The sequence below is a fragment of the Pseudopipra pipra genome, chromosome 5, assembly GCF_036250125.1.
Source record: "Pseudopipra pipra isolate bDixPip1 chromosome 5, bDixPip1.hap1, whole genome shotgun sequence".
Taxonomy (NCBI): Eukaryota; Metazoa; Chordata; class Aves; order Passeriformes; family Pipridae; genus Pseudopipra; species Pseudopipra pipra.
Window position 1 is genome coordinate 3027979 of NC_087553.1, and position 15907 is coordinate 3043885.

Below are 15907 nucleotides of genomic sequence, written 5' to 3' on the forward strand. Positions count from 1 at the left end.
AAGCATGGCAAAACAGGCACTGGGAGTGATAAAAATAGAAAGTAATATGGGCAAGTAACTATAAAATCAAATGTAGTGAGAGATGGAGACTCTCAATTTCTTCATATGTAGATTAGTTGCTTCTGCTGGAAGATCTGGATTAGCAAAACATCATATTTTGAGCTCAAAACAGGAAAGAGGGTAGAATATAGTAACTTTAACTGTATAGGAGTAGATATGACAAATAAATGTTCCACCCTGGCTGTAGCACATGTGGATTTAGAGCATTCAGGGGAAGGAAAGGATGTTTCACTATGGCTGTGCATTAAAATTTTTGAATGAGCAGTGAACCTCAATGTGAGGGTGATGGGAACATGGAAGAAAAATTAAGAGGTTCTAAAAAAGTTCACTGTATTTTTCTAAATACTTGGGATACGAAGAACATTTTTTTCTTCCTTACCTGCTATCTAGGCGAGGTGGAAATGGCTCCTGTTTCCCCAGGAGATTTGAAGGTCTGACTTTTAGAAAAAAAAAAACAAACAAACCCACTGGCTCATTTACTTTTAACATTTGGGTATTAGACTCACAGAAACATGAAGTCTCCTGATGTAAAGAGAATATTGATGACTACACAGTGGTATCATTCCACTTTCCCAGTGGTCCTCTCTGGGAAAAGGGCTATTATAGTGATTTTTTGCCTTATGTAAGTCTTTTATTTCACTGTAGCACATCCCTCCTACGCTGGAGTCTCTTACCAGGTCCACCTTGCTCTGCCTGTCAGCCATTGGGATGATCTCCTATGCCACCCCATGGTTCCTTGTGGCCCTCGTGCCTCTCGGGATAGCATTTTATTTCATCCAGAAATACTTCAGAGTTGCTTCCAAGTACGTATTGAAACAAACAAACAAACAAACAAAAGCCAAACAACAAAACCTGTCCTGAAAATTTCTTCTAAAAAAACCCAAAATTGTGCTAAGAATTGTGATGGAATGTGAGGCTACAGGAATAAGGGGAAAATGGCCATGGCATCCTGCTTCTGATCCTGAGGCTTGAGTTTGGGACATACACAGGAGGATTTTTCCAGGTGACCTGACTACAAATGGAATATTTAGGGAAGTAACACCAGTTGCATCACTTTTGTACACTGTTGTGTACACTGAGTCAGATGAGCATGAGGTCTGTTAATCAACTGAGCCAGCTTGCCTCTGGTCAAAGCTCCTCTTTGACCTTCTGAGGGTTAGTAGAGAATGGAAAATAACTCCCTGGATTAACATCAGTTGCTGCTTTTTCTTCATATTGGGGGAAAAATCCTCTACAGAAAGTCATTTCCACTCTACAGCATTTCATACCCATATTCAAACCATTTTGACGGTTTGCCTGGGTATAAAAAGTACAATTTTTCAGCAAAAAGAGCATCAGGATTTCTTAGACTCATGCTAAATTCATTCTGTAAAACATCTTAAGCAAGCCTTTTGAAGGTTTTTTCTTAAATTGGATCCATTCTTCTTCCTTTTTTTTTTTTTCTTTTGCTGGATTTACACCACTCTCTGATACTTAAAATTACTCACCAAGGCACCTGCTGACTTGCAGAGAGGCCAAAAGAATCTGTCATTATTAGCAGGTTATTATTATCTGGCCTTATCTTTGCAGTAGGTACATGCTACAGCATTAGCTGCTGTTTTGCAGCAAATAAGAAATAGATAAACTAGTAGCTTCTTATCCAGAAAGCGTTGTGTCAGTTATTCCCCTTAAATCCATGGAGCAGGGTGGGCACTGAGCAACATATTAATAATTTTGCTTCACTTTACTCTACTTTTCATGGTGTTTCCTCAGAATTTCCAAGATTTATTCTTAAGAAAATGACATAATCAGAATTCATAAACTAGGAAAATGTTTAAATCTGAAAGAATCTGCTTAATTTCTCTGAGGTTTTTCCAGAAACCTTGCTCTTACCCCACCAAACCTGATGCAGCAATAACCATGCAAGCTAGAGAGAGATTGATCACCCCTCTAAGTCAGCACAGACCTACACAAGCACTCATGGGCTCTGCAAGTCCATGACTGCCTCATCCATTTCATTCCCTTACTTTTCTGGGAAAATCTGTATGAGGAGTGTTGTTTTTTTTTAATTAATCTGTTTAAATTAAACTCTTTTAAATCACTTGTGAGGCATTCGGGGTTGGCTTGTGTTCTTTCAATGCAAAATAGAAACCAAAAAAAATCCAATTTATTTCTATAAAAATCAGTCTTGGGAAATGTAGGAGGAAGGAACAGCTTCAGCCAGTATTTATAACTTACTTGCACGCAGTACTCTGCAGGAATATAAGCTTCACTAATTTTTAGAAATGCAAATATTTACAGTATTTCTTGCAGCACTTTGTTGTATTTTCCATTACATCTTTCAAAAACTTCTGTGTATTTTCCATCATAAATTTGAAAGATATTTATCATCAAAACATAAGCAGTGAAATTAGCTCTGTGTACTGCAACATTCAGCATCATGGAGCACTTATTTCTCCTGGCCTATCTAATGCAGTGTGCAAACATAGCAGGATTTTGATAAAGACTTTAAATCTCTAATGATCTGGCCTCTCTTCTGTTTATACAACTGGCTGCTGTGCCAATGGCAGAGTGTTACAGAAAGATGGATTTTTCTCCATGGTTTGGAAAACATTCCTGTTTCAGGAGACTGGAACTCTTTGGACTTAAATATCATTGCTCCAAGCAGGTCTTGGAAGTACCATTGCTAAATAATTGAGGAAATTCATCATTCATATTATTTCTCTGTCAGTGCTGTCTCTGTTTCAACCAGTGTGGTAATTTAAAACTGCAAATAGAAGGTCTGCTATCATCATCTGTTATATTTTACATTCAGCATGTTGTGGTACTTACAGATATGGAAAATGAAGCAAGATTTATATGGAAAGGCACCTTTTCTTTTTGTTAGACTGGCTGGTACAGTTGCAATAAAATAAATAAGCTTGCAGACACACAAACCCTGTTTTATACCTGACCTAAGAGTCACCAGTAACATGCTACAAAATTTAGAAAATCAGCCGTTCTGAATTTAAATTCATTATATTAATAAATTAGAATGTGTGAGAATAACAGGTGATTAGGATCTGGCTAAAAGGGACAGCAGGTTTTTACCCAGGAGAGACATGGTAAAGTCATTATCACTGGGGGACAAAGAGAAGCTCATCTGTGACCAAAAGTAGATGGAAGAGGTGACTGGGAAATGATTCCAAGGCTCCTGTGGCAAGAGAGGAACATGATATTCCCATGCCAGTGTCTTTCTATACTATAGAAAGACAATTTTGTGTGTCCCTGAAAAGATTATGTGCAATACATGAAAGGTCCATCCTTGCCTGCTGTGCAGTGAAATTTCTACAGACAGAGATGTTTACATTGTAATGGGTGTCTGTTGTTTTTTGTGCTCCCAGGGACCTCCAGGAACTCGATGACAGCACCCAGCTCCCTTTACTGTGTCACTTCTCGGAGACAGCTGAAGGCCTTACCACCATCAGAGCATTTGGGTCAGTAAAACAAATTTTTAGAGGGAGGCTTGGCTTTTGGTCTGACCTGTGCAGCCTCCTTGGAGCATGTCTGAGGGCAAGCTCTTGGATTTGATGAGCTTTCTTAAACTATCTCAAACCCCCCCCCCCCAAAAAACCAACCAAACAAAGAAATTTTGTTTTCCTGTAGCTTTTCCATGTCTTTAAAATCTTTTGCATATTTTCAGTAACACACTAATTATTTCTGTGTTGGTTTTCCACTGAATTAAAGATTATTATGTATTTCAGATATGATATTTAGACTTTTAAGGAGTCTGTTTTAGCCATGCCTTACCTGGGCAGCAGGAAGCTCCCTTTTGCCAAGCAGGCACAGGCATTGCTCCTTCAGACCCCCCTGCTACATCCTACAACCTGTGTCCCTGAATCAGTGCTGTATTTAACCCACTCCCTGGGCAGGGAAACATCTTTATAGCACTCTCCAACTGAAAGTGTGCAGCTTGGGAGACTTTCCAAGAAAACTACAGCAGAACAGAGCTTGATCTTAATATTGTAAAACCTACCCTTGCCAATCAAAATTGAAAAATAAATTCCAGAAGATTCAGGTAATTTTTTCAGCTTCCCATGCATGTATTTTTTCTCTACTTACTACATGAGATACAGGCCAAATTCTCCTTGTATATTCACTACATTATATCTGGCATGACTGACCAAGTCCCAGCTTGATGTTGCTCCCCAGTAAGCACAGCTTGCACTCATCCTGTGCCATGTAGAACCTCAAACCAGAGCAGACCTCACTGCAATGCCATTTACACACCTCTCTGATCAGCTTAAGACTGGCTAAGCTTTAGGACCTGGGCTGTTAGTACAGACTGTTGCAGTAAGGAATGTGGAAGGACAAGCAAAAGTATTGCTGTGTTGAAGAGACGTGAGCCAGTGGTCAACAGGAAATGTCTTAACAAGCTTGATCAACCAGAATGACACACTGAAAGAGTAAATCATCATTAAGGCCTGATGCTGATGTAGCTGAGTGCTTCTTGAGAGGTTCAGAGTGGCCTTTTACCGTGTTGTCTCCTGAGAAAGATGAAGGAGCTTAGCACCTCTTGGGAGTTGAACTCTACCTTATAAAACAGACATTGTGGGCTTGGATGGCAGAGAGCAAAAGGCAACCTGAGGGAAGGACTGGGCATCACAACCATCACTTGAGTTCTCCAGGAACTCTGGTGCTAATCAAAGCCATTTCATCTCCCTGTCTGTGCTCCAGTATCAACCAAAATTGAAGTCTCCAGCACTTTTTGTCAGCAAGCTCGTATTTACTGTTAGTCATTCTCTGCAGTTTGAGTTCAGTATGTTCCAGGATAAAATAGAGCAGCTCCTCACATAACTTACCACAAAGTAGTACAGTTGGATCAGAGAGCAATCTCAGTGACCTTTGCTATTTGTCATCTGACAGGATAAAAGACTAAAGCAGCCCAGAAGATGAGCTGAACGTGGACAAAAGCATACGGATTGAGCATGTCAGATTTTCCATGAGGAAAACAGGAGTTTTGCTGCCAGGAAGGCAGATGAGCAGGATTGTCAGTGCATCTTTGCTCCTCCCCACGTCATTCCTGTAACCAGTTGTTTTGGGGAGGTTGCTTGCCATGTTTGCAAGTTGTGTAGAGGGAAGTAAAACATCAGTGGGAAACAGCAGAGGAAAAAAGAAGGAAATTTCTGATAGAACAGGCGTTACAGGTGCTTCACAGCAGGGCCTTGAGACTTTAAAATGGAAGATAAAACAGTGAGCTGCTGACTGAAGTTCAGCTGGTTTATTCAAGTAAGGGTAAGGAGCAGAGAGCAGAATATGAAACAAGAAGATGGTTTCCCTCTGACTGTGCAAGGCACCATGAATTTAATACACTTACACCAACAGAGATTTCCCCCTCCCCTCCCAAAATGTACCTCAGCTCTTGGGGGCTCTGGCATACTTGGTTTTAAATGTGATGGGCATTACAAATGGGAGAGGGAAACAGCTGACAGTGGAGGTAACACCCCTCATTTTTGCAATTCAGAGATAATCTCTGGCTCTCCCTCATTGTAGTTTCCCAGTTGTTTAGGCAACCTGTGACTGGCTGAGAAAACAGCTGAGCCGTGTGGCTGAAAGGTATTGATCTCTGGATTGATCTACATTAGCTGAGAGGTGTCATTCTTGTTACTTAGAGGTGTCACTCCTGTTGAAGAGCCCTGCAGCTGGCCAGGCACCTTTTCGGGCAACTTTTTTTTGTCAGACCAGTTGGTACAGTTGCAATAAAGTAGCAGACACACAAACCTTGTTTTATACCTGACCTAAGAGTCACCAATAACATGCTACAAAATTTAAAATCAGCTGTGATTAATACAATGAATTTAAATTCATTATATTAATAAATTAGAATGTGTGAGAATAACAGGTAATTAGGATCTGGCTAAAATGGACAGCAGGTTTTTACCCAGGAGAGACATGGTAAAGTCATTATCACTGGGGGACAAAGAGAAGCTCATCTGTGACCAAAAGTAGATGGAAGAGGTGACTGGGAAATGATTCCAAGGCTCCTGTGGCAAGAGAGGAACATGATATTCCCATGCCAGTGTCTTTCTATACTATAGAAATACTGAAAAGAATATGTGCAATACATGAAATGTCCATTCTTGTCTGCTATGCAATAAAATTTCTACAGAGACATCTGAAATCAGCTTTTCAGATGGCAGGTCTCAGTGGTGGCTTGTGAGGAAGAAGCAAGGGGCCACAGCAGCACTCACTTGTTAGAGGACTGAAGGGTGGCCACAGCTATAAAAAATGGATCAACTTTGATAACCAAAAGCCCAGCACCCCAGCACTGGAGTCTCTTTCAGGGGACAGGCTCTGATCCAAAATCTACTCCAAAACAAACCCTCCCCATCACAGGGGTAGCTCTGGCTGTGGAGAGTTGTGGCAGCAGGGAAGAGTTTTTAACCCAAAATCAGAAGGGCAAAACGTTTTGACTGGGAGGGGGAGGGAGGGAGGGAAGTCAGAGGAGAGTTAATGCTTCACCCTTAGAGGAGAGTTAATGCTTCACCCTTCTGTGTGTGAGCGTGTGACGTGTTGTAAATGTACCAACTTTGCTCTCGGCAGGCACGAAGCCAGGTTCAAACAGCGCATGCTGGAGCTGACAGACACCAACAACATTGCCTACTTATTTCTGTCGGCTGCCAACAGATGGCTGGAGGTCAGGACGGTACGTTCGGTTTCGTCCCAGCCGTGGTTTTGAAACCTTGGAAGCAAACAGAGGCTTCTCCTGACGCGGAGAAGATAATAACGGGAATTAATCTCGCGCTGAGGTTACACACACACAGCTCCTTAAAATAGATCAGCATTGTTATGTTAAACCCACAGGGTTTTTTCAGCTTTCTTGGCCAGGAGTAGGAAAATGCAAGTTCTCCCTCATCTTTTGCTGCTATGCTATGTAGTGTCTGAAGAGAATGCAAGGACAAACATTTACATAACTTGAAACAAGGCTTTCTCTGCTACTGTGCAGCATCTGCAGACCTGCTCCAGCAGGAACTACTTTCAAAGAAGGACACGGATTTTTGGTAGTTTTGTGAACTGTGCCATCGTTCTGCCAGGGTGGTTTTAGGCACCACTCACCTTTTAGGTCCTGAAGTATCTCTCCAGCAGCAGGTTTGACCCCACAGCTGTAAGTTAAACTCCTCCTTGCAGTGCCCTTACTGCAGCTGTCAGGCCATACTCTTTGTGGTTTTACTGTTTGATATCATGAAAGATGGCAGAACCAGACTCCAAACGGAAAAAAAAAATGACAGTAGGGCACAGAGCAGCCACTGACAGTGAAATAGGCTCCTGGTTTTTGTGGGGGCTCTCCAGGGACAGCACGTGAGGGACTTTCCTGATCTGCAAGGCAAGAAAAGGCAAGCAAAGCAACTGTGATTTCCTTATTCATCTCAAACCCAAAGAGCAGTAAATAAACAGAGCAGTGACCTGGTTCTGCTAGACACAAATAGCAACAGGCATGATTAATCCCCACATCAAAGGCTGGATACTCACCTTATTTTCCTGGTATGCTGTCAGAGCAACAAAGTTATTCTCCATTTCCTATGATGGCAAAGCTTTCCCTTGTGCATGAAACTCTCAGCTTCTTAGAGCATACAAGACCAAGCTGAACTTGCTTCCAAATCTAAGGCAGATAAATAACAGAGCAACAGCCAGTCCCGGAATGAGCTGTGGCGATGCCTGTTAATGTCTCACAGTTTTAGGCTTGCTTACATGTGGAATGAACCTGATCCAAAAATATGCCTCGCTTCATCATAGCATTAGGAATAATGTGGCCTTGCCAGGGAATAGTTCATTAAGCTCTCCTTAGTAGCACATTGGTACTAAGATCACCCAAAAGCTTGTAGGATTTTATAGCAGCTGTCAAGTCCTATCCCAGCTGCTGATGGAGTCTCAAGACCACTGTGGTTCCAATTCCCTGCATATGTCAATCATAAAATCTCAGAATCACATGGGTTGGGCTAAAGAGGACCTTAAAAATCATCTACTTCCAACCCTCCTGCCATGGGCAGGGACACCTTCCACTAGCCCAGGTTGCTCAGAGCCCCATCCAACCTGGCCTTGGACACTTCCAGGGATGGGGCAGCCACAGCTTCTCTGGGCAACCTGTGCCAGGGCCTCACCACCCTCCCAGGGAAGAATTTCTTCCTAATGTCCAGTCTAAACCTCCTTTCTCTCAGTTTAAATCCATCCCCTGCTGAAGTTTGAGTCTGTCATCTGCTCTTCAACACAATTTACGGACAGAAGAACCAGGCAACCCTCATTTGCAATCTCAGAAGGAAAGATTACAGGCATTATCAGATAGGAGGAGAAAAATGGATGGAAAATGTAATCCAAACTAAATATAGTGCAGGCAGCAGTGGGAGAGAGGGAATACCAAGAGTCTCATTAATCAGGCACCTTGATTCCATGAGATCACATGTGGCATTCACTTCAAAACTGAGGTGCACATCAAGAAAATAGTTTCCAGCTCCTGCAAAACTTCTACCAATAAAACATATGCATGACCTGTATAAATTCTACCAAAAGCCTTCCTGGATTTTGTGAAGTCACTGATACTTCTCTTTTCTGAGGAGGCAAACCCATGTTTTAAGAAGACCTGAAAGAGAGTGGAGAAAGTGGAATTGATTTGTTTTAGTGGTAGGAATTAGGGGTATCGTTGTTATATCATTCTTAGGATTTTTTATGTGCTTCTTTGATTTTTTTGATACCTGCTCTATCTGGGGCTCCCATAGTGAGATACCAAATGGACTTGCTGAAATTACTGTCCTGTTTCATTTGTGCTCAGCAAGTTGATTTAGAATGTTTCAGGTTGAGCCCCATAACCTGTGACCTTCTCCAGGAAGAACAAACCAATAACTAAGTAGTAGGTGTCATTATATAAATAATTCTCAGTAAAGTTAAACTACCCCTCAACTAAAGAAATGTTCTTGTTGCTGCCTTTTAATGTTGCCTAGAATCTTTCTCTCCCTGTCTCTCTCATTCCAGGATTACCTTGGTGCCTGTATTGTCCTGACTGCAGCTGTCACCTCCATCACTGAAGGGCCCAACTCAGGATTTGTGGGGCTGGGTCTCCTGTACGCCCTGACAGTACGTACCAAGGCAAAGCTTAAGAACTTTCAGACCAACCAAGTATTAATTTTATAATATTTTTATATATACATGGTTATCTTCCAGCTGTCTTAATCTTAAAAAAAACCCCTATCCTGCAAATAATGGATTCGAGCCAAAGTCGAGAGAGTTCAGGGCAACTTGGACTTGCTTCAGGCTTTATGAGCCAATTAAAAAAACACAGCCATTCCCAGGCCCTGCGTGCTCCCAAGCAGAGCAGGAAAATTAAAAATGCGTAAGAGGACCTGCCGTGCACTCTGGTTTGTAAAACACAGTGTTGGTTCTGCCTCTACATGGCAAAACCTGCCAGGAAATACTATTCCACAGATTGTCATAATCCAAGTAATCTTTAACCAGAGACCAAATCAAATAATTGCTGAAGAAACAGAAACACCAGTTTTGCCTTTGGAGGGAAACTACTCAGATGCCTGATGTTGTCCATGCAATTCTGAATGGATTTGGGGACTGGGACCTTTGTAGGCATGGTTCATCGTGCCAGGCAGCAGTAGGAAAGCAGAGGAGATGGAGTTGGGAATGATGAGATTTTGGTGGTCCAGTAGCTGACTCATTTTGCCAATGTCATGAGCAGTGAGCTATTTTAGCTGAGGAGAGGGAGCAGTGTTTTAGTGTCCCTGGCTACGAGAGAGGCTGAGAGAGCACTATGAGCACAGAGTGGATTACAGTCACCATAGAGAGTAGAAATATTACTGAATTAACCACAGGAGTGGGGGCAAAAGCAGGATGATGACAGTGGCAGGAACAACTTTTGAAACCATGGCAAAAATCTGGCTGCTTTAAAACACTGATATGATGGAGGGATATGGGTCTAACACAGAGATCTGGCTTTGCACCTAAATGCTGTCAAGCCCGTGGTTACAACAGAGTTCTCAGCAGCTGCCTTGGGATGGCCTTAGATCCCCTCCGTGTTGTCATTGCAGCAGTGTAAGGACCTGCCAGCAACTGAGAATCAGTCCCAGGGCTTCAGCTTCCCTCAGAAAACATGCCTGGTAATCCTGCTTCATTAGCAGAGATCTGGGAGCGCCGGGATGTCTGCATCATCCTTGGCTTCCTTGTTTTCAGCCTGTGTTTGCAAACAGATCCTTGGTGTGAAACAGGCACGTGCTGAAGTCTGGTGTAGCAGAGTGCTGTAGTCACCGGGTGTTCACCTGTCCCGACGGTTTGATCATTACCCCTGTCCCCTGGCACAGAGTTTTATATTATTTCTCTTTGGAGGTAAGAGAGGACTGATGTTTGGACTTGGATGAGAGCAAACTGTACCAAGGCTGTGTTTACAACAGACATCCATGGCTTGTCCTTTCCTCTTTTGTAAACACTACCAACCCCCCTGTACAACTGTGAGGTGGTGGTTGAAGTGGTGGGTAGAGCTTTCTGGATGCCAGGCTCTGTTATCAGGTCTGTCAGTTCTGCAGAGTGTTTTGCTTATCTGCAAACTTACCCATTTCTATAACTGCCTGGCTCAACAGCTGGGCAGCAAATGAGGAGTTTCTGAACAACAAAGAATACCCTCTCCAGAACTCTATCTTAATGATCACTAAGTCTGACTTACTTACTAAGTCCTCTAAATTAACAACAGGTTTTGCTGAATCTCAGTAAAAGTTATTTTCTGTTTGCCTATTGCATCACTATTAGGTTAGTGGGAAAGAAATGGGGCTGGGGGATTTATTCATAATAAAGTCCTTATTTGTCAGATTCAATGATCTCTCACCAAAAAAAATTACAAAGCCTTTCTCTGAATTATGTTTGTGCATAGGATGTTTTCACTGTGTTAAGTTTCTAAACCTTTAGCAGGTCTATAAAATAACTCAATTTTTAAAAGTTCTTGGCAATCAACTGTTACTAATAAGATCAATTTTTCTTTCTTATATATGCGCCTAAATACAGACTTAGGAATGTTTAGGAAAAAGCTTTACAATTTTCAGTCTTAAATAGTCAGTCCTGACTAGAAATCAGTTTGTTTAATCTACTGGGTATTGTTAGACAACTAATTGTCAATTATTATCTACTGGAAGTAATACCTTTACTATTGATCAAATCCTTTTAATTACAAATGAGAATAGAACACAGGAAGGAACTACTACTGAACTGATAACACATTTTTTCCTCTTATATTTCTGTGCTAAAAATTTCTTATATTTTTCCCTGAGAGAAGTGGGTTATCTAAACATATGCAGGCAGAAACAGAAATGAAATTATCATCAAATCTTTTCAATATATTTGCAAATGACAAACTTCCTTTATCCTTAGTTGCAGTCTTTGAAAGATTAGAAAATCTTGTACTTCCTAACAGAGCTTCCAATTTTGATTCTTTTCTGTATTTCTCCTTCAATAAACAAGGATGGGAATACCAAGCATTAAGCTACTATGTCAGGGCTGTTCGTGATGGAGTATGACTGCCTTGTTATGAATTTGATGCTGCTGCACTGGGTTTTGAAGTGGTGGAATGTTCCTGAGTGAGGCCAAGGGCTTTCCCAGATGTATCCAACCTTTATTTGCAAACAGGTAGATGAACAGACAGAAGGCTGAACTCTGACCTTGTTTTCATTTTGTGATGCAGATAACCAACTACCTGAACTGGGTAGTGAGGAATCTGGCTGATCTGGAGGTGCAGATGGGTGCAGTAAAGAAAGTACACAGCTTCCTGAACATGGAGTCGGAGAACTATGAAGGCTGCTTGGGTATTGCACTCTAATCTTTTGGGGTTTTTGTGTGGTAATGGGAAAGAATGGTAGACTTGGTCATGCAAAATGTACACACCACTTTGGCCAAAATCTATTCTCATTGATGTGGAGGAACTGCCACTGATGTGAGTGACAAGGAGAGCCAAAAGCAGCTATGAGATATGTTGCCCATGCCAGTCAACATGAAAAGAAATCCCTATCTAATGCTGGGGAGACAGAGAATGGCCCTGTGGTACAATCAGGAAATACCAGTTATAGATATTTTCATATGGGAAAATGGTATTTCATATAGTATTTTCATTTTGTTCATATGGGATGAATAAAACATCCATGTAGCTATTTAAGAAACAAACATAGGGATAATGCACCATCAGTCACACGCTTCACAATCTCTGACCTTTGCACCAAATGGGGACTACAGGACAGGGTCACACTGTCAGACTTTGTCAGCTGAGGCCTGAGCTGCACCTCAGAGTTTGTGCTGCACACACCTCAAATTGCCTCTGAGGGGTATTTTAGAAGCGGTTGAAGGGCGAGACTGAGAAGGTTGGCAGGCTGACAAGCTTCCCTGGAAAGCCAAGCTCCTCAGTGTGGAGACCAAACCTGCTGCCTATTTGCAACTCAGGATGACATATGAGCTATGATAATGTCAACAGCTCGTGTTGTACAGCAGTAACAACATCCCCCTCACGCTGCCCTTCCTGTGCCGGTTACTGACCGCGGAACGCGCTCACCCTGCGCTGCACTCGGCATTCTCTGCTCCTTTGCCTTCTCCCCGTTTCACTGCCAAGACACACTTCAGCATCTGCCCTCTCTCCTTATGTGTTGAGAGCTGGAAGCCAAGTGCTAATGTGCCTGCCTGGCAGTTCCCAGCCCAGCTCCCCCCTTGGCAGGGAACTGAGGCTCCATTTCTGGAGGTGCCCTGGCAGGAGAGGGGGGGAAAGGGGACTGTCCTAAAGGGTGACCCCTGGCAGCACTCATTTCAGTTTGTTTTTCTGTAACTATTTCAGATCCCTCTCAAGTCCCCAAAGACTGGCCCCAGGAGGGGGAAATCAAGATTGAAAATTTGTGTGTTCGGTATGAAAACAACCTGAAGCCTGTTCTCAAGCACGTTAAGGCGTACATCAAACCAGGGCAAAAGGTATCAAGCAACTGCTCATCTTCCTCATCCTGGAGCACATCCCTCCTTACTGTGTTTGCTTTTCTAAGGTAGCAGAAAAGCAAGAATAACAACAGCTTGCAGTGGCAGATATATACATTGACAGTCCTCCCTGAGGTCCCCGGGCATGGGTCAAAAACTTACACTGATAAGAGCTGGTTCTTGGTTGGGATCAGCTTTCCTTATCAGAGTCTCATTTCTTTCCAAGTCCATCTCTGTCTCATAGAGGGAGCCTGGGTGGCAGATGAGATTAGACCTGGAACACCAGACTGGAACTGAGTGAAAATGCAAGAATATCTCATATTTCAACAAAGTGTCATCGGAGTCCATAACAAAATACAGAAGTTTTGTAAATGTTCCTGGGACAAGTCCTTATGATGTAGAGAGGCAGAAAAAGGAAGTGTGTCTTACCATACTGTTTTGTTTTTCCCCTGGTGTCTGCCTCTGCCCGTTGGGAAGGACCTTTTAGTCACCAGCAGCACAACCCAGTCCAGCTTTCCCAAAATAACTGCAGGTCTGATTTACAGCTTCCCTCTGTAAGGAAGTGACATCTTGCTGTCTTTTGCAGGTTGGGATCTGCGGTCGGACTGGCAGTGGCAAGTCCTCCCTGTCTCTGGCATTCTTCAGGATGGTGGACATATTTGATGGTCAGTTTTCACTGGGGGATGTTGTCACTCCTAACCTGCTCCCCCCTTATTTCTTCAGAATGAGCGAGGGGACTTTTTGATGGTTTCCATCCTGGCTCTTGGATACCTGGTTAGAATGGGGTTTGTTATGACTGATCCTTCAAAATACAAAGTGTCCTACTGTGAGCAACGCTTGGTTCTTGCAGCAAATGTTGCACACAGACCATACCTCCAAGTTTTTAAAAACTTTTCTGTGGCTGCTCTGAAAAACAATGTGTCATTTTTGAGACATGATGAAAAAATATGTAACTCTTTGGAGTGTTTAAATTTCTCCCTAAAGAATAACTTCATTAACTTATTATAGCTGTCAAAATATTAGCAGAGTAGAAACTAGAACTCAACAAGTCATTCTCTAAATATTTATTTTTTATTTCATTGTAGTTTGCCACAACTGCAGCACAAACTGACTAAAAGTTTGGAAATATTTGGCTGTTTTCACTCTCCCAGCTAATTGGCATGAACTGGTATGCAGCAATACCCACTCTGGCATTTACAGTATAGATACATGTGTGCTGTTGTAGGATTATAGAAACCCACTGGAAAGTCATCCTTTTGTTTCAAAGGTTTCCTTGTTTCTAATTTAGCCATTGTGCATGGAATGTTTTCTAGGAAACCCCAGTAGGATGTGAGGGGATAAGTGAATCTGATGCAGATAATACTTGCTTTTGTTGTGGTTCTCTGCCTATATGTATCTGTGGTAATAGGCTCCTGATTCACGGCCAGGGTTCCTGGTTATACAAGCATTGCAAACAAATAATCGCTATGTTTATGGCCAACGTGAAGTTTCCTTCTACTTAAATATCCTTGCTGCATATTTTATTTGTCTGCTTCTTCTGCATCCCTGATTTTTCCCAATGGGAATGTCTAAGTCTTTTCTAATCAAGCTCTGTTTATCCTTTGTGCATGTCCCTCTCTCAGCTAGACCAATATTTGGCCTCTGTGCTGCTCCACTTCTGGGTGGGGTTCCTGACTCTAATAAAAGTTACGTAACAAGATTTCGAGTAACTTTGCTAGAGCCAAGATTTCATTCATGTTGTTCCTTAGATCTTTGTTATCTCTTCAAATCTGTATGTGTTCCATTTTATTTCACTACTCTTGCTTCTTTCTTTGTGCTTTAGTGTTTCCCTTCTCTTGCCCTCTGTTTCAACTACTTCTCATGTCTCTACTTTCTTGCTTGACAGATCATTACTTTCCCAGTTTCCCAACTTCTCTCGAATTTACTTTTTCCCTTCTCATCTCCTCTTTTCTTTTCCTTGAGCATCTTGGCTTCTACCAAATATGCATTTCCTTAGAACAGGGACGCACAGATCAACCTACAAAATGCAGTATCATGACAATTGGGAACGACAGAAGAGACACACGTGCACAGCTCTGAATATCCATGTATCTGCCAGGTTTTCCACATGGAAACTGCGGAAGTGCCTGATGAAAATACCCCTTACCATGTTCTCGGGCAGTTTTACCTGGCCCATCCCATCCCTGTAACCTGGAGGAAGTTTCCATGCCCAGGGGAAGTCAGTGGGGTCAGTCACTCCTAGATTTTTTTTGAGGATTCAAGGGAAAGAAGGAGTTTCCTTCTGCTCTTCTCACCATCATCCATTTACAGAACAGCCCAACAGTTTCTCTTGTACATTTTTCCCATCTCCCTCGCCTGAATATCACCCGTTGCCACACCCAGAACATCATAAATCAGATTTCCTGATGAGATCCATGTGTTCATTGACCTGAAATAGTGACTAGAAAAGGAAAAAATCCTCTTTCTTTACCCGTTATCCCAGCTGTTCCCGCAACTTCTTGTTAGGGAATGAACTGCTGGGAGAAGGAGTGATTAATGTGACTGCTTCCAGTAATCTTATGGCAACAGAGCAGTATGTGGCTAATTTGCATCAAATACTCAAATGGAATAGAGCTGCAGGAATGAGCATGAGTGGAGCAGGACATCCTTTTTGTTTTTCTGATCAGCGTCTTGATAAAATGTTGATACTACCCCATTCCTTCTAAAGTTTGAAGGATAGCTTTGTCTCCTGATGTATGGGTTGCAGATAAATAAATACATATATTGTGCACAAGCAATTGTGCACAACCTCAAAGTAAATATCTACTGCAACTGCTGAATTCCAGGGGAACAAAGAAAGGCCCAGGATGTGGCTAACTACAGAAGTTGCTCTTGCTCTGTTTGGCTGTAAAGCTCAGATTGC

General features: G+C 42.3%; 1 protein-coding gene and 1 long non-coding RNA gene across 17 annotated transcripts in view; one reads left to right on the top strand and one right to left on the bottom strand.

Moving 5' to 3' along the window:
• Positions 1–15907, top strand: part of ABCC9 (ATP binding cassette subfamily C member 9) — a 70987-nt gene that overhangs the window by 50353 nt on the left and 4727 nt on the right. For all 16 annotated transcript variants that reach the window (XM_064654110.1, XM_064654106.1, XM_064654111.1 and 13 more), the window contains 7 exons: positions 706–863; positions 3423–3515; positions 6622–6724; positions 9043–9144; positions 11741–11861; positions 12875–13005; positions 13592–13670. In XM_064654110.1, coding sequence (XP_064510180.1) covers positions 706–863; positions 3423–3515; positions 6622–6724; positions 9043–9144; positions 11741–11861; positions 12875–13005; positions 13592–13670 — 787 coding nt within the window. The remainder of the gene's footprint in view (positions 1–705; positions 864–3422; positions 3516–6621; positions 6725–9042; positions 9145–11740; positions 11862–12874; positions 13006–13591; positions 13671–15907) is intronic.
• On the bottom strand, positions 5765–7729 carry LOC135413970 (uncharacterized). The gene is made up of 2 exons (XR_010430521.1): positions 7549–7729; positions 5765–7395 (listed from the first exon to the last, which is right to left on the bottom strand). It is a non-coding gene; the product is annotated as an uncharacterized LOC135413970 (long non-coding RNA).